The following is a 22,173-nucleotide window of genomic DNA, read 5'->3' on the forward strand; positions in this document are numbered from 1 at the left end:
GGGGGTAGAGTAACCTACTGGGGCGGTAGTAGTATTGTAACCTCTTGTGGGGGTAGTAGAGTAACCTACTGGGGGTAATAGAGTAACATACTGGGGGTAGTGGAGTAGCCTACTGGGGGTAGTGGAGTAACCTACTGGGGGTAGTAGAATAACATACTGGGGGGTAGTAGAGTAACCTACTGGGGGTAATATAGTAACATACTGGGGGTAGTAGAGTAACCTACTCAGGGGTAGTAGAGTAACCAACTGGGGGTAGTAGACAAACCTACTGGGGGTAATATAGTAACATACTGGGGGTAGTAGAGTACCCTACTGGGGGTTAATAGAATAACATACTGGGGGTAATAGAGTAACCTACTGGGGGTAGTAGAATAACCTACTGGGGGTAATAGAATAACCTACGGGAGGGTAATAGACTAACCTACTGGGGGTAATAGAATAACCTACGGGAGGGTAATAGAGTAACCTACTGGGGGTAGTAGAGTAACATACTGAGGGTAATAGAATAACATACTGAGGGTAATAGAATAACATACTGGGGGTAGTAGAGTAACCTACTGGGGGTTAATAAAGTAACCTACTGGGGGGGGTAATAGAGTAACCTACTGGGGGAGGGGGTAATAGAGTAACCTACTGGGTGGTACTATAGTAACCTACTGGGGGAGGGGGTAATAGAGTAACCTACTGGGTGGTACTATAGTAATCTACTGGGGGGTAATAGAGTAACCTACTGGGGGTAATAGAGCAACATACCGGGGGGGTAATAGAGTAACCTACTGGGGGTAGTGGAGTAACCTACAGGGGGTAGTAGAGTACCCGACTGGGGGGTAATAGAGTAACCTACTGGGGGTAATATAGTAACCTACTGGAGGGTAATAGAGTAACATACTGGGGGTAGTAGAGTAACCTACTGGGGGTTAGTAGAGTAACCTACTGGGGGTAATAGAGTAATCTACTGGGGGTAGTGGAGTAACCTACTGTGGGGTAGAAGAGTAACCTACTGGAGGGTAATAGAGTAACATACTGGGGGTAGTAGAATAACCTACTGGGGGTAGTAGAGTAACATACTGGGGGTAGTAGAGTAACCTACTGGGGGTTAGTAGAGTAACCTACTGGGGGTAATAGAGTAATCTACTGGGGGTAGTAGAGTAACCTACTGGGGGGGGTAATAGAGTAACGTACTGGGGGTAGTAGAGTAACCTACTGGGGGTAGTAGACAAACCTACTGGGGGTAGTAGAGGAACCTACTGGGGGTAATTTGTCGACGAGTAGTCTAGGGTAGAGGGCTCTTTGGCTGGAAGTAAGTGGGTTGCGGGTATGGGTTTGCAGTGGTTGGAGTTAAGGGGTTTGTGGGGGTCTGCTGGAGGTAGGGGGTGGGAAGTGGGGGTTGGAGAGCTGCAGGGTAAGGTTTTGTAGGTGTCAGGCAATACTAAGAGGCGTGCTGGGCCCTGCAGGAGTGGCAGCAGGCCTTACTGTAGTACCAGTGACTGCACAGGTTCACCTTCAGAGCCAGAGAGCAGTTGGTGGTGGGACGGTCCTGACAGCTCTCATCTGCATGGCAGAGAGACATATATGACATGTTCAATGATATGGAAAAAGTAGCCTCATCACGACCCAAAAATACTACAATGATAAACCTATCAATGAATGAATTAATGAATGAATTAATCAATCAATGCCTTTTTACCTCCACAATCTAAATGCTCAGGACCTTAGGCTGTTATGAAAGAAAGAGGTGTACTTAAATAATACAATTAAAAACAAGTGCTTTAAACATGCTGTATTCCGCGGTTGACTTTTGCCTGTGACTAGACTTTAACTCTCCTAAAGTTTCCAGAGTGATTTGCTGCTTACAGAGCCTGATCCCAGATCAGTTTGTGTTGTCTTGCTAACTCCTATGGTCATTGGAGTTGGCAAGATCTGGGACCAGGCTTTTGCTTACGTACCTGGGGGTTCAGTGGGACAAGGTTGCAGGGCACAGGTCTGCTTGGCCACAGGCTTGGTCAGGGGGTCACAACCTCTCACGATCTCCCTGCCCTGGTAGCACTTCACGTCTCTCATCCGGACACCCACACCACATGTCTTAGTGCACTGGGGAGAGAACACACCACACGTCAGCACTATACCAGGTTTATACCAGGGGTACAGTGCTACCGTTGCACTGAGGAGTGGCGCTCCCTCACTTTTTTCAATTTGAGATAACACAGAGCTGGTAATTCAAATTCTGATCAATTATAAATAAATTATATTTAATTACCACAAACATTCCATGGAAATTATAGAATGATAAACTAAATAAATGTGTAGCAGCCCATAGGTAGGTAAATGGTGGTTTCTTCTCCGTCTTCACTCTCTCTGGCGGTGGCGCAAATGTTGAATAACTTTAGGCGTGTGTACAGGGGCCCACTTGTCAGAGGCTTGACCACTTTGAGCGGGCCAAATCTGAAGTAACAAGAACAGCCAGAGACAGAAAACTCTGCCAGGGGTTGCTAAAACGTCTTTCCTCAAAGCAGGTTGTTATGGACTTGGGGTCGAACCCAGAACAATATGCAACCACTTGGTTACGGTGCTGTTCTTTCAGCTTTAGATTTCAGATTTATTTCAGTTTTTATTGCTTTCATCACATTCCCAGTGGGTCAGAAGTTTACATACACTCAATTAGTATTAGGTAGCATTGCCTTTAAATTGTTTAACTTGGGTCAAACGTTTTGGGTAGCCTTCCTCAAGCTTCCTACAGTAAATTGAGGAGAATTTTGGCCCATTGCTCCTGACAGAGCTGGTGTAACTGAGTCAGGTTTGCAGGCCTCATGCTTTTTCAGTTCAGCCCTCAAATTTTCTATGGGATTTAGGTCAGGGCTTTGTGGCCATTCCAATACCTTGATTTTGTTGTCCTTAAGCCATTTTGCCACAACTTTGGAAGTATGCTTGGGGTCATTGTCCATTTGGAAGACCCATTTGCGACCAAGCTTTAACTTCCTAACCGATGTCTTGAGATGTTGCATCAATATATCCACATAATTTTCCTACCTCATGATGCCATCTATTTTGTGAAGTGCACCAGTCTCTCCTACAGCAAAGCACCCCCACAACATGATGCTGCCACTCCCGTGCTTCACGGTTGGGATGGTGTTCTTCGGCTTGCAAGCCTCCCCCTTTTTCCTACAAACATAATGATGGTCATCATGGCCAAACAGTTCTGTTTCATCAGACCAGAGGACATTTCTCCAAAAAGTACAATCTTTGTCCCCATGTGCAGTTGCAAACCATAGTCTGGCTTTTTTATGGCGGTTTTGGAGCAGTGGCTTCTTCCTTGCTGAGCGGCCTTTCAGGTTATGTCAATATAGGACTTGTTTTACTGTGGATATAGATACTTTCATACCAGTTTCCTCCATCATCTTCACAAGGTCCTTTGCTGTTGTTCTGGGATTGATTTGCACTTGTCGCACCAAAGTACGTTCATCTCTAGTCTCCTTCCTGAGAGGTATGACGGCTGTGTGGTCCAATGGTGTTTTACTTGCGTACTATTGTTTGTACAGATGAACGTGGTACCTTCAGGCATTTGGAAATTGCTCCCAAGGATGAACCAGACTTGTGGAGGTCTACAACTTTTTTTTCTGGGGTCTTGGAGGATTTCTTTTGATTTTCCCATTATGTCAAGCAAAGAGGGACTGAGTTTGAAGGTAGGGCTTGAAATACATCCACAGGTACACCTCCAATTTACTCAGAAAATGTCAATTAGCCTATCAGAAGCTTCTAAAGCCAGGAATTTTACAAGCTGTTTAAAGGCACAGTCAACTTAGTGTATGTAAACTTCTGACCCTGGAAAAACTACTTGTGTCATGCACAAAGTAGATGTCCTAACCGACTTGCCAAAACTATCGTTTGTTAACAAAGAAATCTGTGGAGTGGTTGAAAAATGAGTTTTAATGACTCCAACCTAAGTGTATGTAAACTTCTGACTTCAACTGTAGGATAGTTGGCCTAGAAAATGTTACACCCAAAACAACTCCTCAGTCATTTCTTATCTGAAGCTGAATGATCTAATTGTTTTCCTCATGTGGCCAAAACGTAACAGAGCGCGCCACTAGGCAAGATATATGCTAAGATTGAAAAAAATAGGCCTACAAGCAAGGCTAATAGTTGTTTATCACCATCTGCTTTAATTCACCCATGAAACAGTCATTCCAGAAGATCTAAAAGCATATTCCCATGGTATGCCTAACTTAGCGTTTAAGCTTATGAAAAATTTACAATATGCGTGGGCATAGGCAGACGTTGCAGTTTGATGATGCATATGATGCATAGGTCTATTCTAAACTCAACAAAAAACTAACGTCCTCTCACTGTCAACTACGTTTATTTTCAGCAAACTTAACATGTGTAAATATTTGTATGAACATAACAAGACTCAACAACTGAGACACAAACTGAACAAGTTCCACAGACATGTGACTAACGGAAATTGAATAATGAGTCCCTGAACAAAGGGGGGGTCAAAATCAAAAGTAACAGTCAGAAAAAAGTAACAGTCAGTAAAAGTAACAGTCAATCAAAAGTAACAGTCAGTATCTGGTGTGGCCACCAGCTGCATTAAGTACTGCAGTGCATCTCCTCCTCATGGACTGCACCATATTTTCCAGTTCTTGCTGTGAGATGTTACCCCACTCTTCCACCAAGGCACTTACAAGTTCCCGGACATTGCTGGGGCGAATGGCCCTAGCCCTCACCCTCCGATCCAACAGGTCCCAGACGTGTTCAATGGGATTGAGATCCGGGCTCTTTGCTGGCTATGGCAGAACACTGACATTCCTGTCTTGCAGTAAATCACACACAGAATGAGCAGTATGGCTGGTGGCATTGTCATGCTGGAGGGTCATGTCAGGATGAGCCTGCAGGATGGGTACCACATGAGGGAGGAGGATGTCTTCCCTGTAACGCACAGTGTTGAGATTGCCTGCAATGACAACAAGCTCAGTCCGATGATGCTGTGACACACCGCCCCAGACCATGACGGACCCTCCACCTCCAAATCGATCCTGCTCCAGAGTACAGACCTCGGTGTAACGCTCATTCCTTCGACGATAAATGCGAATCCGACCATCACCCCTGGTGAGACAAAACTGCGACTCATCAGTGAAGAGCACTTTTTGCCAGTCCTGTCTGGTCCAGCGACGGTGGGTTTGTGCCCATAGGCGACGTTGTTGCCGGTGATGTCTGATGAGGACCTGCCTTACAACAGGCCTACAAGCCCTCAGTCCAGCCTCCCTCAGCCTATTGCGGACAGTTTGAGCACTGATGGAGGGATTTGATTTGATGATTGTGCATTCCTGGTGTAACTCGGGCAGTTGTTGTTGCCATCCTGTACCTGACCCGCAGGTGTGATGTTCGGATGTAATGATCCTGTGCAGGTGCTCTGCCACTGTGAGGACGATCAGCTGTCCATCCTGTCTGCCTGTAGTGCTGTCTTAGGCTTCTCACAGTACGGACATTGCAATTTATTGCCCTGGCCACATCTGCCACAAACTTGAGAAACTTGCGCTCCCTTACCAAAAAGAAATAGCACTACACCACTGGAACACACCCTCTCACAATCTCCCTGCCCTGGTAGCACTTCACGTCTCTCATCCGGACACCCACACCACGTGTGTTAGTGAACTGAGGAATGAACACAGCAGCACTGCTCTTTTACTCTGTACTGGTATCCCTTGTATAAAGTCTTGTTATTGTTCATTTATTGTGTTATTCTTTTTTCTTTAGCTCAATTAGCACATTTTTTCTTATTTACTGTTTAAAACTCGCCATTGTTGTTTAAGGGCTCGTGAGTAAGCGTTTCATGGTAAGGTCTACTACGCCTTTTGTATTTGGCGCATGTCACGAATACAATTTGATTGGATGATTTTCTGTCTTTAATAGAACACCATCTAGAGTGAGCTCCAAAAGTATTGGTACAGTGACACACTGTACTCCATCACTTTGGATTTGAAATGATACAATCAATATGAGGTTAAAGTGGGCGGCAGGGTAGCCTAGTGGTTAGAGTGTTGGACTAATAACCGAAAGGTTGCAAGATTGAATCCCTGAGCTGACAAGGTAGAAATCTGTCAGTCTGCCCCTGAACAAGGCAGTCAACCCACTGTTCCTAGGCCGTCATTGAAAATAAGAATTTGTTCTTAACTGACTTGTCTAGATAAAGGTTAAAAAAAAGTATACACTGTCAGATTTAATGTGATGATATTTTGATCCATATCGGGTGAACCATTTAGAAATTACAGCACGTTTTGTACATCGTCCCACCATTTTAGGGGCCCAAAAGTATTGGGACAAATTCACTTATATACAGTATGTATTCAATTAGTCAAAAGTTTAGTATTCGGTCCATATTCCTAGCATGCAATGATAACATCAAGCTCGTGACTCTACAAACTTGTTGGTTGGATTTGCTATTTGTTTTGGTTGTGTTTCAGACTATCATCTTGTGCCAAATAGAAATGAATGATAAATGATGCATTGTGTCATTGTGGAGTCACTTTTATTGTAAAATAATATTATTTTTTTCTAAACAATTCTACAGTAATGTGGATGCTACCATGATTATGGGTAGTTCTGAATTAACTGTGAATAATGATCAGTTAGAAAGTTACAGCAGTACCAATATCATACCCCCCCTCAAAAAAAATGCTAACCTCCGCTGTTATTGTAATGGTCAGAGGATAGCATATCTTGGGGATATGATATTTGTAGCAGGTGAGTGTGACCGACTGCCTTTGTGAACAATGTCATGGTTGAAATGTTATTCACCTCAGACCAGGGCGTGGTGTACCACTTGAAACAGGGCCTCTCGAAGCAGGTGTTCTCGTCCTCGGGCCTCTTACTGGCACCACAAGCCTCGTCGTCGTGGGCCTGGAACTTCCCAGCAGTGATGCCGGCGCACTGCACAATTCTCCACTTCACACCGCGGCCACATGTCGTGTTACACTGAGAGGAAAAAAAGACTGCTCTCAGCTAATGAATCTCTAACCAAGAGAACATCAAGAAAACGTATATAGAACAGAACATTGGGATAGCATTGTCAAAACATCAAGAGAACACCAGCAGAACATCAAGAGAACATCAAGTAAACATTGTCAAAATAGGACACAAACAGAGCATTAAGAGACCATATATAGATCATCAGAACATCAATAAAACGACCCAGTTGCCTTACACTCTCCCAATCCTGAGTGAGCCAGTGTGGAGCACAATCCTTCTCCCCACAGGGGTGGATTGCCAGGGGCTTATTCTCCGGAGAGCACTGGGATTCAGGCACCACACGGCCCTCTGGTGTCTTACAGTACACGTGACGTACCATCTTCCCTTGGCCACACGACCCAGAGCACTGCAGAGGTCACAGTTTCAACGGGGATGACACGGCAATAACACATAGTATTACTGATCCAGAGAAACAGCCAGTGCAATCACTATTTGTATCAGTCATCAATGTACCACAGAAATGTAGTAGTGAGTGGAAGTAGTGTACTCACCGGCCCCCACTCTGACACAGTCCACTGGCGCTCGCAGGGCGGGCCTGTGCAGTTCTTGGTGTTAAGGGGGCGGGTCAGGGGATCACATGACTTGGTTTCATCTGAACACCTGACCTCCCGGGTCACCTGGGCCCTGCGGCCACACTTCGCTGGACACTGTACAGGAAAGAGGAGAGAGGACACACTCACCTTCAATATCACCTACAGTTGCTCAAACAGTAGGATGCAACAATCTACCTACTATAGTGTTCCTACTCAGTCATTAGTCACACACACACACAACCCCTGTCCCACCATCCACTCCCACAGTATAGCTCCACCCACCTCAGTCCACTCGGCCACCTCCCATTGGGGGCCACAGGTTGGGCTCTTACAGGCGCGGCGCTCAAGGGGCCTCTCCAGCTCTGCCAGGGTGCAGAGGTCACTGTACACAGAGCTGTCCAGCCCGGGGGACAGCATCTTCCAGCAGCGCACCAGACGGAACTGGAAGCCCTCACCACAGGTACGAGAACACTCACTCCAGCTGCTCGCCTCCCACCTGAGGGTGAGGGGATGCAAATAGAGCAGAGTTCAGGCACAATTAGTTATCTTCGGAAGTAAATGAAATCGAATCTTAGATAAAATGGTAATGGCCAAGAGGCAAACATTGTTCTCAAAGAACTTTGCATCACTTCAAGAGTCGTCCGACCGGTAAACAGTCCTTTAAGTACTTTCTCAGTGTGTTGTTTTCTGGTGCATACCTGGGCTGGCACTCCCTCCCAATGCAGAAGTCATGAACAGGCTCAGGTCGGGTCATAGTGTCACAGTGCATGTCATTCACCTCAGCGCCGTCGTAGCGAACACACATGGCAAAGGACTTTGACACTCCTGCAGCAGAAATGATAACTTACAATTTCATAACTAATCCATACATACTGTGTGTGTGTGTGTGTGTCTACCTATAGAGCAGGTGGAGGAGCAGGGTTCCTGAGAAGACAGTTTCCAGCGGTACATGTCTGCAGGGCTCAGCTTGAAGTTCTTCTGCAGGAACCTCTGATTAGTCCTGTCAAACACAACATGACAATAAGGTTTTAAGGTTTTCAGAAGGTTTCACACTGTCAAACAAGACATGACCAGGCTTTCACAGTAAACCCACTGAACCCCAGCTCTCTAAACCTGTCTCTCTCATTTACACACACACACACACACACACACACACACACACACACACACACACACACACACACACGGCTGATTCACCTCACCCTCCAAATCATAACAGCCAGCGACATTCTGTTTTTCATTAATTCACATAAAAGTGACATGAACATTCTTGTCATATCACTGGCTGTTTTTTTTATAGCCAGAGCAGAGATGTTTATTTGAAAATACACAGGAACATTGAATCATTCTTAACCGGCATATCTCAGTGCAACTGTGACTAATTCCTGCACATTTATCCCTAGAGGTGACTACAGTCTGACAGTATGTTTCTTCCCAGTCATATTTTTCACTTTGACGCAAATACCTTGAATTATTTGCTTTTAAGTGGACCGTATCCCATTTTTATTCCTCCTCCTCCTCCTTCCCTTCCTCCTTTTCCTCTCATCTGTCCCCCTCCTTCTCCTACTCGTCCTCCTCCTCTTTTCCTCTCCTCCACCCCTCCTCCTCCTCTTCTTCTTCTCCTCCAATCCGTTCTTCTCCCCAGGGCAGGGGAAGACAGGGTGTGTCATGTGATGTGTTTTATGGGGCTCTGGCAGGAGAACTGGCAAAGCGGTGTTTGGACACAGTGCAGGGAAGCCAACATGAATTATAAATATGATGGAATGCTACCCCAGCCAGCCCTGCGCTTTGGCTCTCTCCTCTCCATGTGATTCTTTGGCTGTCTCCTCTCCATGCGATTCTTTGGCTGTCTCCTCTCCATGTGATTCTTTGGCTGTCTCCTCTCCATGCGATTCTTTGGCTGTCTCCTCTCCATGCGATTCTTTGGCTGTCTCCTCTCCATGTGATTCTTTGGCTGTCTCCTCTCCATGCGATTCTTTGGCTGTCTCCTCTCCATGTGATTCTTTGGCTGTCTCCTCTCCATGTGATTCTTTGGCTGTCTCCTCTCCATACGATTCTTTGGCTGTCTCCTCTCCATGCGATTCTTTGGCTGTCTCCTTTCCATGCGATTCTTTGGCCGTCTCCTCTCCATGCGATTCTTTGGCTGTCTCCTCTCCATGCGATTCTTTGGCTGTCTCCTCTCCATGCGATTCTTTGGCTGTCTCCTCTCCATGCGATTCTTTGGCTGTCTCCTCTCCATGCGATTCTTTGGCTGTCTCCTCTCCATGTGATTCTTTGGCTCTCTCCTCTCCATGCGATTCTTTGGCTGACTCCTCTCCATGCGATTCTTTGGCTGACTCCTCTCCATATGATTCTTTGGCTGTCTCCTCTCCATACGATTCTTTGGCTGTCTCCTCTCCATACGATTCTATGGCTGTCTCCTCTCCATGCGATTCTTTGGCTGTCTCCTCTCCATACGATTCTATGGCTGTCTCCTCTCCATGCGATTCTTTGGCTGTCTCCTCTCCATATGATTCTTTGGCTGTCTCCTCTCCATGCGATTCTTTGGATGTCTCAAAAAGAAAAAGAAGTAAGGGATGGATGGGGCCAGAAGCCAGCCTGGAGCACATTCCATTCCCCCAGCCAGCCCAGCCAGCAGCATGGGCCCTTTTCCTGACGAGAATATCCAGCCCTTTTACATGCCTTGAAATGACTCACTCCAGTAGGGCCGGGACGATACCAATATCGCGATACGTGTCAGTATCGTGGTAAGGAAACAAAACATGAAGCGAATTTAACTTCTTTAGGAAAACAGCCTTAATGTTGGAAACAAACATCATTATGTTGTCATCCACAGTCACATGTATATATTTTCCAAGCTATATTTTACAAAGCAGGCTTTTAAAGGACCAAATAGTTCTGTCTGTTTCGTGTTTTCCTTTTTTCCATGAAAAACATATTGCTATACTGGTATTGTCACAGCCCTTCACTTCAATCCTTACTTAGAGAGAGAAGGACTCCCCAATGGGCACAGACGTCAATTCAACATCTATTCCACGTTGGTTCAGCGTAATTTCATTGAATTAACAAGGATCAACGTTGATTCAACCAGTGTGTGCCCAGTGGGTCTGTTGTGTTCACTCTAACCCCTCAGCAGCAGCATCAATAAGTGAAGAGTATTAGAGGTGGAAGATGAAGACCAGAGGGGTTGTGGATGGGATTCTGAAGTGATATTGTTTGGATGGGTTCCTATACCAGATAGCAAGCTGACGTTGGGTCAACATTGCCTCTTTACTTCTGCTCAACATTGTGTGGATCCCTCCTTACTCTACCTGGTTCTGTTGGTGCGATTGTTGCTCCTCATCCCCGTCAGCAGCGTCCTGTTGGGGAACAGCAGGTCTCCAGTATCATTCCTCCGCGCGCCCAGACTGAACTCCCCCAGAGAGCTGTTGAGGGGGAACTGGCCTCCCTGCTCCACACTGCTATAGTCCACCTCCAACGAGAACACTCCCTCTCCCTCCGTCAGGAGCTGATTGGTTGAGATGTTGGTGAGCAGCTCATCTGGACCAATCTGCTTGCCCAGCAAGACTCTCCAGATGAGGTTCTCTGAGTCTGGTCCCTCCTCTAAAGGCCTGCTGGCTGCCGGGGCAGGGACTGCTACGCTACCTGTGTGACTGCTGTTGCCATCTGTTGGGATAACAAGAAGGGCGTGGAAAGATAGAGAAATTATTAAAGTGGGAGAAAGCCTTATACTAAGTCGCACCAGAGGTGTTTCCTGGTCAGGTGGTCAGGAAAAACTCCTGGTGCTTCTTTAATAAAAGAGGAGTTTTATGTGCAGTTTGTGCACTACAACAAAACAGCACACAAAGCCTTTCAACATATTCCTTAAGGCAGTAGAGGGCCTCGGTCTCACCCAATGGCCAAACTCCCTGCATAACTGTCCCACAGTCTAAGTGGAAGGGCTGTCTGAGATCTTGGTACAGGCAGGTCGGCTTGCACTCATTACCACTCGTGTTTGTGATGCAGCCATTTAAAAAAGGAGAAAATGCCAGAGCTCTCTGAATTTTTCATCTCCCCCAGCTCCTCTTTGTATATATGCCTGTGAATAATGCAGGACTCCAAAGGGCCAGCAGCGAGGACTCTCTTTTTTTTAAAACAACATTTTATCTCATCTGATATCTGAGTGGTGAACTGATTTATATGGAGATACATACAGTAGTTCAGGGGGAGAACTGCACAGTCTGCAAGTCGAGAACAAATCTCTCTCTCCCACCCTCCCTCCCTCCCTCCCAGTTACCTGCGTTAATCACTTGTGCATTGGGGTTATGTATAATTAGGATTATTTGTGTTATGTTTATTGTATTGGTTTTTTGGTTTCTAGTATGCTGGTGTTACCTGTGTATTGTGGTGGGGTTGGGCTGTCCTGGTGACAGTCGATGGCTCCTGTCTCCTCATACACCTCGTTGGTCTCCTGGCCTTTCTGGCCCTCGGCCCCTGACGCCTTGGCCCCCTGTTTCAGCACCTGGTTCCTCTGGGTCTCAGGGGCCACCTTGTCATACGTGCTCCCGTTGGGGGCCACCATACTGCCCATCTCCACGGAAACCCCTGGGGCGGTGCTGTCGGGGCCAGTGTAGACAGGAGGTTGAGGGACAGGGGACAGGGACTCTCTCAGGACGGTGTACTCGTACGTGATGTAAGGGATACGACCATTCTGGTTCCACACCTATGAGGAGTCAAAATAGTGAGAGAGTGAGGGGGGGGATTAAATGATGTTGGTTATACTTCTCTTTTACAGTGTCTTACACCAGAGGTAATGCTCTGCGTAATAAACTACATCGTGCACAAATACAGCACAGTCAAACAGAATTATTACTGACCAGGTATTTGCCAAGGTCTTTTTTTGGATGACTTAAGAGAGAACATGCAAGCAGCAGAGACAGACCAGAATAGCACCAGAGACCGAGCGCTCACCCATTCCCTCCTCCCTCCTATCAAACTCAGTCAATTGCACAGATACAGTAAATACTGTACAGTACATGACTGCTGTTAGAGTCAGCCGTCTAGCCTGCCTGCACTCATTCAGACATGGGGCTTGATTGCCAGTGAGTGAGGCCATGAAAGAAAAGATACATGTACACTATTGAAGTTTACTGTGTAACGCATTAACACGAAAAGATGCGCAATGAAAATGAAGGAGCATTATCAGTTTGCAGGTATCTATATCGCAGAACTTTTCCTTCTTCTACCCTGCACCTGCAAGCTACTGGATACGTGTACACTACTTCTAAACTAGACATTACCCAGAGGCCCTGGCAGCCAGATGAGGGGAGGGAGCAGAGCAGACCACAGCAGGCTACAGTACCAGAACATTGATGGCCTGGTCGATGGGCCCTTTGGCTACGATGTACTCGATCCCCGTCTCATACACATCCATGGGCCGCCGGTATTTGAAGACGGTCCCCGCCGCATGGAAGTTCTGGGGGCTGTCCACCTTGTAGTTCCCATTGAAGAAGAAGTTCCCCGCCTGATCGGTCACAGCTGTGGGGGGATAGGATAGAACATAGTCTCATTGAGGGGATGGACGACCATTGGAGGAGGACCGGTTGGTTGACTCTACAGAAAAGGTCATATCTTTGATGTTCACCCTACATTGGAATTTCTCCTCCCCGTACATGACCATAAATGGATACAGTCAATTCAAGAGATCGCAAAGGAAATAAAAGTATATACAGTTGAAGTCGGAAGTTTACATACACCTGGGTTGGAGTCATTAAAACTAGTTTTTCAACCACTCCACAGATTTCTTGTTAACAAACTAGGACATCTACTTTGTGCATGACACAAGTAATTTTTCCAACAATTGTTTACAGACAGATTATTTCACTGTATCACAATTCTAGTGGGTCAGAAGTTTACATACACTAAGTTGACTGTGCCTTTAAACAGCTTAGAAAATTCCAGAAAAGGATGTCAAGGCTTTAGAAGCTTCTGATAGGCTAACTGACATCATTTGAGTCAATTGGAGGTGTACCTGTGGATGTATTTCAAGGCCTACCTTCAAACTCAGTCCCTCTTTGCTTGACATTATGGGAAAATCAAAAGAAATCATCCAAGACCTCAACATTTTTTTTTGTAGACGTCCACAAGTCTGGTTCATCCCTTGGGAGCAATTTCCAAACGCCTGAAGGTACCACGTTCATCTGTACAAACAATAGTATGCAAGTATAAACACCATTGGACCACACAGCCGTCATACCTCTCAGGAAGGAGACACGTTCTGTCTCCTACAGATGAATGTACTTTGGTGTGAAAAGTACAAATCAATCCCAGAAAAACAGCAAAGGACCTTGTGAAGATGCTGGAGGAAACTGGTACGAGAGTATCTATATCCACAGTCCTATGTTGACATAACCTGAAAGGCCGCTCAGCAAGGAAGAAGCCACTGCTCCAAAACCGCCATAAAAAGCCAGACTACGGTTTGCAGCTGCATGTGGGGACAAAGATCTTACTTTTTGGAGAAATGTCCTCTGGTCTGATGACACAAAAATAGAACTGTTTGGCCATGATGAACATCAATATGTTTGGAGGAAAAAGGGGGAGGCTTGCAAGCCGAAGAACACCATCCCAACCGTGAAGCACGAGTTTGTCAGCATCATGTTGAGTGCTTTGCTGCAGGAGGGACTGGTGCACTTCACAAAATAGATGGCGTCATGAGGTAGGAAAATTATGTGGATATATTGAAGCAACATCTCAAGACATCAGTCAGGAAGTTAAAGCTTGGTTGCAAATGGATCTTCCAAATGGACAATGACCCCAAGCATACTTCCAAAGTTGTGGCAAAATGGCGTAAGGACAACAAAGTCAAGGTGTTGGAGTGGCCATCACAAAGCCCTGACCTAAATCCTATGGAAAATGTGTGAGCAGAACTGAAAAAGCTTGTGCGAGCAAGGAGGCCTACAAACCTGACTCGGTTACACCAGCTCTGTCAGGAGGAGTGGGACAAAATTCACCCCACTTATTGTCGGAAGCTTGTGGAAGGATACCCGAAATGTTTGACCCAAGTTAAACAATTTAAAGGCAATGCTACCTAATACTAATTGAGTGTATGTAAACTTCTGACCCACTGGGAATGTGATGAAAGAAATAAAAGCTGAAATAAATAATTATCTCTATTATTCTGACATTTCACATTCTTAAAATAAAGTGGTGATCCTAACTAACCTAAGATATGGAATTTTTTGTGGGATTAAATGTCAGGAAATGTGAAACTGAGTTTAAATGTATTTGGCTAAGGTGTATGTAAACTTCAGACTGTAGATCATCAGAGTTTAATTTCGTTGATTAATAGGGATCCCATTGCTGTATTTTCTGAAAATCTTGAATAAATGTTTTGCACCTTATTTGCAACATAACAACATCACACCGTACCAACAGCGAACATTAGAGATGTGTGTATACATGGCATGGTGAGCAGGATAAGAAGGAAGTACCCACCCAAAACATCAGCTGACTTCTTCCTCTCAATGATCTGAATGTCCCAGGAGCCCTCGGGGATTGATGTGATGAAGGAGTAACCTTGGAGACAGGAAACATTATGATGACTCCATTTTACCTGCAACTAAATAGCCTGAACATCAGAAGAGTTGGCTAAAGAAGCACATATTGAGCTTGTTGTCAGACTAACTGGCTATAGTTCTCTTTCAGAGACATACAGTGGGGCAAAAAAGTATTTAGTCAGCCACCAATTGTGCAAGTTCTCCCACTTAAAAAGATGAGAGGCCTGTAATTTTCATCATAGGTACACTTCAACTATGACAGACAAAATGAAAAACAAATCCAGAAAATCACATTGTAGGATTTTTAATTAATTAATTTGCAAATTATGGTGGAAAATAAGTATTTGGTCACCTACAAACAAGCAAGATTTCTGGCTCTCACAGACCTGTAACTTCTTCTTTAAGAGGCTCTTCTGTCCTCCACTCGTTACCTGTATTAATGGCACCTGTTTGAACTTGTTATCAGTTTAAAAGACCCTGTCCACAACCTCAAACAGTCACACTCCAAACTCCACTATGGCCAAGACCAAAGAGCTGCCAAAGGACACCAGAAACAAAATTGTAGACCTGCACCAGGCTGGGAAGACTGAATCTGCAATAGGTAAGCAGCTTGGTTTGAAGAAATCAACAGTGGGAGCAATTATTAGGAAATGGAAGACATACAAGACCACTGATAATCTCCCTCGATCTGGGGCTCCACGCAAGATCTCACCCGTGGGGTCAAAATGATCACAAGAACGGTGAGCAAAAATCCCAGAACCACACGGGGGGACCTAGTGAATGACCTGCAGAGAGCTGGGACCAAAGTAACAAAGCCTAACATCAGTAACACACTACGCCACCAGGGACTCAAATCCTGCAGTGCCAGACGTGTCCCCCTGCTTAAGCCAGTACATGTCCAGGCCCGTCTGAAGTTTGCTAGAGAGCATTTGGATGATCCAGAAGAAGATTGGGAGAATGTCATATGGTCAGATGAAACCAAAATATAACTTTTTGGTAAAAACTCAACTCGTCGTGTTTGGAGGACAAAGAATGCTGAGTTGCATCCAAAGAACACCATACCTACTGTGAAGCATGGGGGTGGAATCATCATGCTTTGGGGCTGTTTTTCTGCAAAGGGACCAGGACGACTGATCCGTGTGAAGGAAAGAATGAATGGGGCCATTTATCGTGAGATTTTGAGTGAAAAACTCCTTACATCAGCTAGGGCATTGAAGATGAAACGTGGCTGGGTCTTTCAGTATGACAATGATCCCAAACACACTGCCCGGGCAACGAAGGAGTGGCTTCGTAAGAAGCATTTCAAGGTCCTGGAATGGCCTAGCCAGTCTCCAGATCTCAACCCCATAGAAAATCTTTGGAGGGAGTTGAAAGTCCATGTTGCCCAGCAACAGCCCCAAAACATCACTGCTCTAGAGGAGATCTGCCTGGAGGAATGGGCCAAAATACCAGCAACAGTGTGTGAAAACCTTGTGAAGACTTACAGAAAACGTTTAACCTCTGTCATTGCCAACAAAGGGTATATAACAAGTATTGAGATAAACTTTTGTTATTGACCAAATACTTATTTTCCACCATAATTTGCAAATAAATTCATTAAAAATCCTACATTGTGAATTTCTGGATTTTTCTCTCCTTTTGTCTGTCATAGTTGAAGTGTACCTATGATGAAAATTACAGGCCTCTCTCATCTTTTTAAGTGGGAGAACTTGCACAAGTGGTGGCTGACTAAATACTTTTTTGCCCTACTGTATTTGTGGGGCTCGTCCCAGATAGGTGTGCTCAAGGTTTGGAATAGATGGAGAGACATATTTCCTCCATCAGTACCCTCTATCCATGCCACCCACCCATCCATCCATCCACACACCCCAAACTATCTCCATTTGTGGTTGAGGTTGAACACACTCCTACCCAAAGTGGTGGCCCCGCGGCGGAAATTTCCATTGACCCTGCTGCAGCTGCTGCCATCCCCCTGACACACACCACACTTATCCAGCATGTTGGGCGAGAAAAGTACTCCATCACACCCGATTGGCTGCAGAAATGATGTTAAGACAAACAGGATGATTATCATTTTGAATCATTTCAGCACATGCAAAGCAAGTTGAATGTATGACACTCACGGAATATAGCAAGTAAACTGAATTATTTTATTGACACTATCATGTGACCAGGATAATAAGCATTTCGGCCATTCTCACAGAATATGCAAAGCAATCTCCTCAGCAGATGAAGAAACAAGCGTTCCCTGACCTCACATCTGCCGTCCACACAGACCCCTCTGTAGTTGCTGTACTTGCAGGACGTTCCGTCCCGAGCAGGAACCATCAGCTGTCTCTGGCCGTCGGCCGTGGTGCAGTGCAGGTCACATGGGTTACTGGAGATATGGACATAGTCATCTGTAGATGAATGGATACAAAGGTCAGTCACAGTGTAATAACGAGCTTCGAGGACAGGCCACACAGGAGGGAGTGACACAGAGCAGAGCGGGTTTATTATGGGTCTTACCCGGATACAGGGGTTTCCAGTGGTAGTTCCTGCCATTGTAGACCTGTGAGTTGAACGACCAGCACTGCTCTTCCCTGAAGCTTCTCCCAGAGGAAGGGCAGTCCTGCACAAGAAAGAAAATATACACACACTTTTCTGTCTGCTTCATGTATTTTTAATTTTAGAATAGTTTTACAATATATTATGAAAGGGTGTGACAATTCTAGGACAAAAAGGCCGTTCACCCTGTACCTCTCCAGGACCAGGCTTTGTGGCCGCTGTACTAAACCTTAAGCAATTTGTATCTCAATTGATTACAAAAAAAGCTGTGTGGTCTACATTGACTTCTGCATCATAGGCTTCGGGTTGTGGGGTGTTGTGTCAACATGTATTTTGCTAACAGCAGGAAACGGGGTGGCAGTAATAGATGCATGCTAACCTTGGTGTTACAGAGGAGGTATTTCTTCGAAGTGCCAGTGCAGGTCATGTTGTCTCTAGCAGCGGCTGCTTTCTTTCTTTGGATAGAAAATGAATGAATTTAGTAAACCTGCATGTTGAGATTTGAAGATAAATAACACCTTTATTGAGTAAAATAGAATGCAATGAAATAGAACGGGTTAGAATAGAATGGAATAGAACAGAACAGTATAGAATCGAAACTGTCTGTCAGCGGACTGACCTCTGTTTGAGACAGTGCCTCTCCTGGGACATGACCCCCCCTCCGCAGGTGCGTGTGCAGGCGGTCCACTTGGCCCACTCCCCCCACCAGTATGTGGTGGACTCCAGCTCGTCCTCCAGACTGTTGGAGGCTCCCCCTTCCTCCTAGACACAACACAGAACCCTTAGAGAGAAGCAGCAGAACAGGGCCCTGTACACACTGTGACTAATTATAAGCATGTCTAGCCACTCTGCCAATCTGGGTTAAGTGGAGACAAGTGATATGTACTGTGCTCTCCTTGTAAAAGGTGTGAGAGAAAACAGCTGTGGGTTTTTATAAGAAGACATGTAACAAAGAATAGTCTGGAGATGCGAGGGCCAGAAAGAGGGAGCAAGAGTGAGTGAGGGAACAACTGGCAAATAGAGAAGAAGAGAAAGACAGACCAACAGACAAGCAGTGTGACTGACTGACTGAAATGATGCCAGTGATAGAGTGTGTGTGTGTGTGTGTGTGTGTGTGTGTGTGTGTAAGAGAGAGGCCTGAGTTGGGCGAGCATGTAGAGAGAGAGAGAGAGAGAGAGAGAGAGTAGGACAAGCGTACCTGTCCCCTGGTTGAGAGGTTCCCTACAGACAAAGCCAAGGTGAGAAACCCCAGTAGCACCAGGCTGGTCTCCCCACATTGTTCCCACGACCAGATCCTCATCCTGACACGATCAAATACACAGAAAGACCTCAATGGGACAGAAAGGTAGGAGCTGAAGACTCACACCGTTAAACCTGAACTAGGTACAGACAAACAGGATGGGAAGAACACTGTGGAAATGAAAAGACATCTTTAATGAACTTACATTGGTATATCTGATACAGCAGACCCCTACCTAGAGCATAATGCACTGTATGATTAGTGCGAAGTAAACTCAGTTCACAGATCACCAGTCCCAATTCCAATACAACATTTGGATATCTGTATGCTGTGATATAAAACAGGCTTTTATAACCGTCCTTAGCTTTTGCGTATATCAGGGATCTACTGTCCTTGCAAGGGAGAGCACTTAAACATGTTTCAGAGGAAACCTATTCGTGCCACATCTGTGTGGGCTTCAACGTAAATGTCTTCAGACTTTTTAGTGCACTGGCAATCACCGTGTACTTGGATGAAAACCTTCAGACGCAGACAGGTGGTGACAAAGACAGGCTGTTGAGTGAGCACAGGTGTTGGAGACAGGATTTGGAACATGGAAGCAGCATGTCAAACAAGGCTCAGTGCTGGAGGGACTAAGGTAAGTTTCCTAACTGAAGGCCTAGCCCTTCCACACACAGGTAGGCCTTTGTTTCCTCCACCTTAGTGTGAATGCACCGGCTGCCCAGACGTTTACTGTAAGGTAACATACACACGTTCATGCAAACACACACACACACACGCGCGCACACGCACACACACACACACACACACACATCAGGTCAGTGACATACACACTCTCTGACTCTAGAAAAAGCCCCCTTGCACATCCCCCTGTCCCACCTCTCCTCCTCATCAGGCCCACAACTCCAGTTAGGTAGGCTTCTTAAAATAAGCAAACAGATCGTCTAGCCCTGTTTGCAGTCTGGCTTTTTCTGGCACTAAATATTGGTGACAGGTGTCTTAAACTACCCGCTGGAACACCTGGAGTTCATTATCCTCCCAGACACAGCTGGAACGTGTCCAGCTGCCAAACTCTCTCGCTCTCTTTTTCTCTCTCCCTCTCCCATGCCTCTCTTTCTCGCTCTCCCTTTCTCTCTCTCCCTCTCCCATGCCTCTCTTTCTCGCTCTCCCTTTCTCTCTCTCCCACAGACCACGCAGTCTGTCGCCGTCGAGACAGGCCTTCCTCCTCACATGGCTTCACAGGGCCACAGAGGAGAGTAAACACAGCCCTGCGCGTCTCCCCCCTAGCCACACCCCCCTGCGTCCCCCTTTCCCCTCCCGGCCCTCTGCCCCCCTGGGGCCCCCTGTTCAGGGTAGGAGGGGTGTTTTTCTTTCACAGGCAGCAGACAGACAGCAGGCTATCCCTGGGGAGGCTGTGGGGAGCTGGGGCCGGTCGGATCGGGGCTGTCTGGTCTGGATGGAAGGCCCAGGCAGACTCATCCTTTCTGGAGGAGCTGTTTAACCAGACTGGGGCTCCTTCCTCCTTCGTCCTTTCGTAGCAGCCTTCTCACGTTCATATGTGAAGTGGAAAATTGATGTTGCTCCCACTCAATCGCCTGTTGCTCTCCACGAGTCCTTGACCTCGCTCTGCTTATACAAAGTGCACACAGAGGCATGGCTGAGAGAAGGAGAGGAGAGGACACTGATGTTTTGGAGTGGAGAGAGAGAGTGCATGTGGTATGTATTTGCAGAATGAGTGACATTTTAGACATTGTTTCGAGTAAACACCCCTTTGGGGACTCAGTCCTCTTTGTGATAGAGTGCCTTCCACTAGTTTGTTCCACACCTCATTCTGCGTACATTGTTTTCCCTCAGTGACCATAACAGCAATTGATGTGTCCTTTGTGAGTAATGGTCTAGCTACCAAATACTTCTCCTTCACACCGAGGCACTTCCAAACAGCCTACCTTCCTCAGAGCAGCTGGTGGTATTCCTCCTTTATCAGGGAAACTTCCTGGAGCTGTGTCATTAACAGGAAAAAGCAACAGGTGGATCATCTCACTAGTGCCACTATTCATTTCCCTATGTATCTGTTGCTCTGATACGGTACATTACCCTATGTATCTGTTGCTCTGATACGGTACATTACCCTATGTATCTGTTGCTCTGATACGGTACATTACCCTATGTATCTGTTGCTCTGATACGGTACATTACCCTATGTATCTGTTGCTCTGATACGGTACATTACCCTATGTATCTGTTGCTCTGATACGGTACATTACCCTATGTATCTGTTGCTCTGATACGGTACATTATCCTATGTATCTGTTGCTCTGATACGGTACATTACCCTATGTATCTGTTGCTCTGATACGGTACATTACCCTATGTATCTGTTGCTCTGATACGGTACATTACCCTATGTATCTGTTGCTCTGATACGGTACATTACCCTATGTATCTGTTGCTCTGATACGGTACTTATGCTGCTGCAGTCGCCTCCCCGAGAACAAGATCTGACCATCTTCACACTTTTAACTGGATACCTATGACCTAGACATGACTGAACACTTGTCTTTCTTAGATAGAACAACTTACAGAACACAATGCATGTGGTAAACTATAAGACACATTATCACCTTTCCAAATCACAGTTTCATTTGGGAGCACCAAATTATTACATCACTTTCAGAAATTGAATTAGCATGAAACCTTCACCTCATCCGTCTCTCCCACAGCAACAGAGAGCTCTCCAGACAGAGTCTGGCATCAGCACACACACACATACACACGCACACACACACACACACACACACACACACCGCTGTAGGAAAGTAAACATCATTGTGAGGATTTGTTTTGGTCTGGAACAGGAGACAAGTCCCATTGGCTCGCCTGCCACCTCACAAAACGCCAGACACACACACACAGAATCACATATGAACACACACACATACACACACACACGTATACACACTTAAACACACAGACAGGCTGGAGGAGTGTAAATATTTACCCACTCACCTAGCTGCAGTCCAGGGGCCGCCGAGCTGTGTGATGCCGGGTCAGAGTGGGTGGTGTGGTGGTGGTGGTGCTGTAGAGATGTGTGTGCAGAGGGAGAGAGAGGGAGAGAGGTAAGGTGTGTGCCTTGCATCCCTCTTCCCCTCCCTCCCTCAGCCCCTCTCCTCCTCCCCCCCACCCCTCCTCCTCCGAGCAGCAGGAAGAGAGTGGCAGTAGGGAGGAACGCCTAGACAAACAGGAGGCTCCTGCCCAGTGCCAAGCACTGGGGTCTGCCTCTCCTGCCTCT

The 22,173-nt window shown here is 46.1% G+C and overlaps 1 protein-coding gene across 3 annotated transcripts; it reads right to left on the reverse strand.

Moving 5' to 3' along the window:
* Positions 1-760: 760 nt before the first annotated feature.
* adamtsl2 (ADAMTS-like 2) lies at positions 761-22,000 on the reverse strand. Of its 3 annotated transcripts, none has more exons than XM_024439121.2 (20): positions 21,891-22,000; positions 20,831-20,883; positions 18,843-18,945; positions 18,264-18,406; positions 18,024-18,099; positions 17,606-17,708; positions 17,351-17,496; positions 17,009-17,132; positions 15,036-15,116; positions 12,904-13,079; positions 11,937-12,264; positions 10,874-11,228; positions 8,459-8,562; positions 8,261-8,387; positions 7,845-8,058; positions 7,521-7,676; positions 7,205-7,375; positions 6,799-6,975; positions 1,947-2,091; positions 761-1,551 (listed from the first exon to the last, which is right to left on the reverse strand). In XM_024439121.2, exons 3-20 carry the CDS (start codon positions 18,942-18,944, stop codon positions 1,430-1,432), a joined length of 2,850 nt encoding a protein of 949 aa, XP_024294889.1. In that variant the 5' UTR covers position 18,945; positions 20,831-20,883; positions 21,891-22,000; the 3' UTR covers positions 761-1,429. The 3 variants fall into 3 exon arrangements, with proteins under 3 accessions (XP_024294889.1, XP_024294888.1, XP_024294890.1); XM_024439122.2 differs by lacking the exon at positions 20,831-20,883 and adding an exon at positions 1,688-1,717 and having other exon boundaries at positions 1,466-1,551; XM_024439120.2 differs by lacking the exon at positions 20,831-20,883.
* Between the last annotated feature and the right edge of the window lie 173 nt (positions 22,001-22,173).

The sequence above is a fragment of the Oncorhynchus tshawytscha genome, linkage group LG12 (assembly GCF_018296145.1).
Source record: "Oncorhynchus tshawytscha isolate Ot180627B linkage group LG12, Otsh_v2.0, whole genome shotgun sequence".
Classification (NCBI taxonomy): Eukaryota; Metazoa; Chordata; class Actinopteri; order Salmoniformes; family Salmonidae; genus Oncorhynchus; species Oncorhynchus tshawytscha.

Coding starts and splice junctions, on each gene's coding strand:
- adamtsl2 (XM_024439120.2), bottom strand. CDS start 18,944: ATGAGGATCTGGTCGTGGGAACAATGTGGGGAGACCAGCCTGGTGCTA. Junction 17,133..17,350: donor GTGTGGACGGCAGATGTGAG/GTCAGGGAACGC, acceptor TCATTTCTGCAG/CCAATCGGGTGTGATGGAGT. Junction 8,059..8,260: donor GGGAGGGAGTGCCAGCCCAG/GTATGCACCAGA, acceptor CCTCACCCTCAG/GTGGGAGGCGAGCAGCTGGA.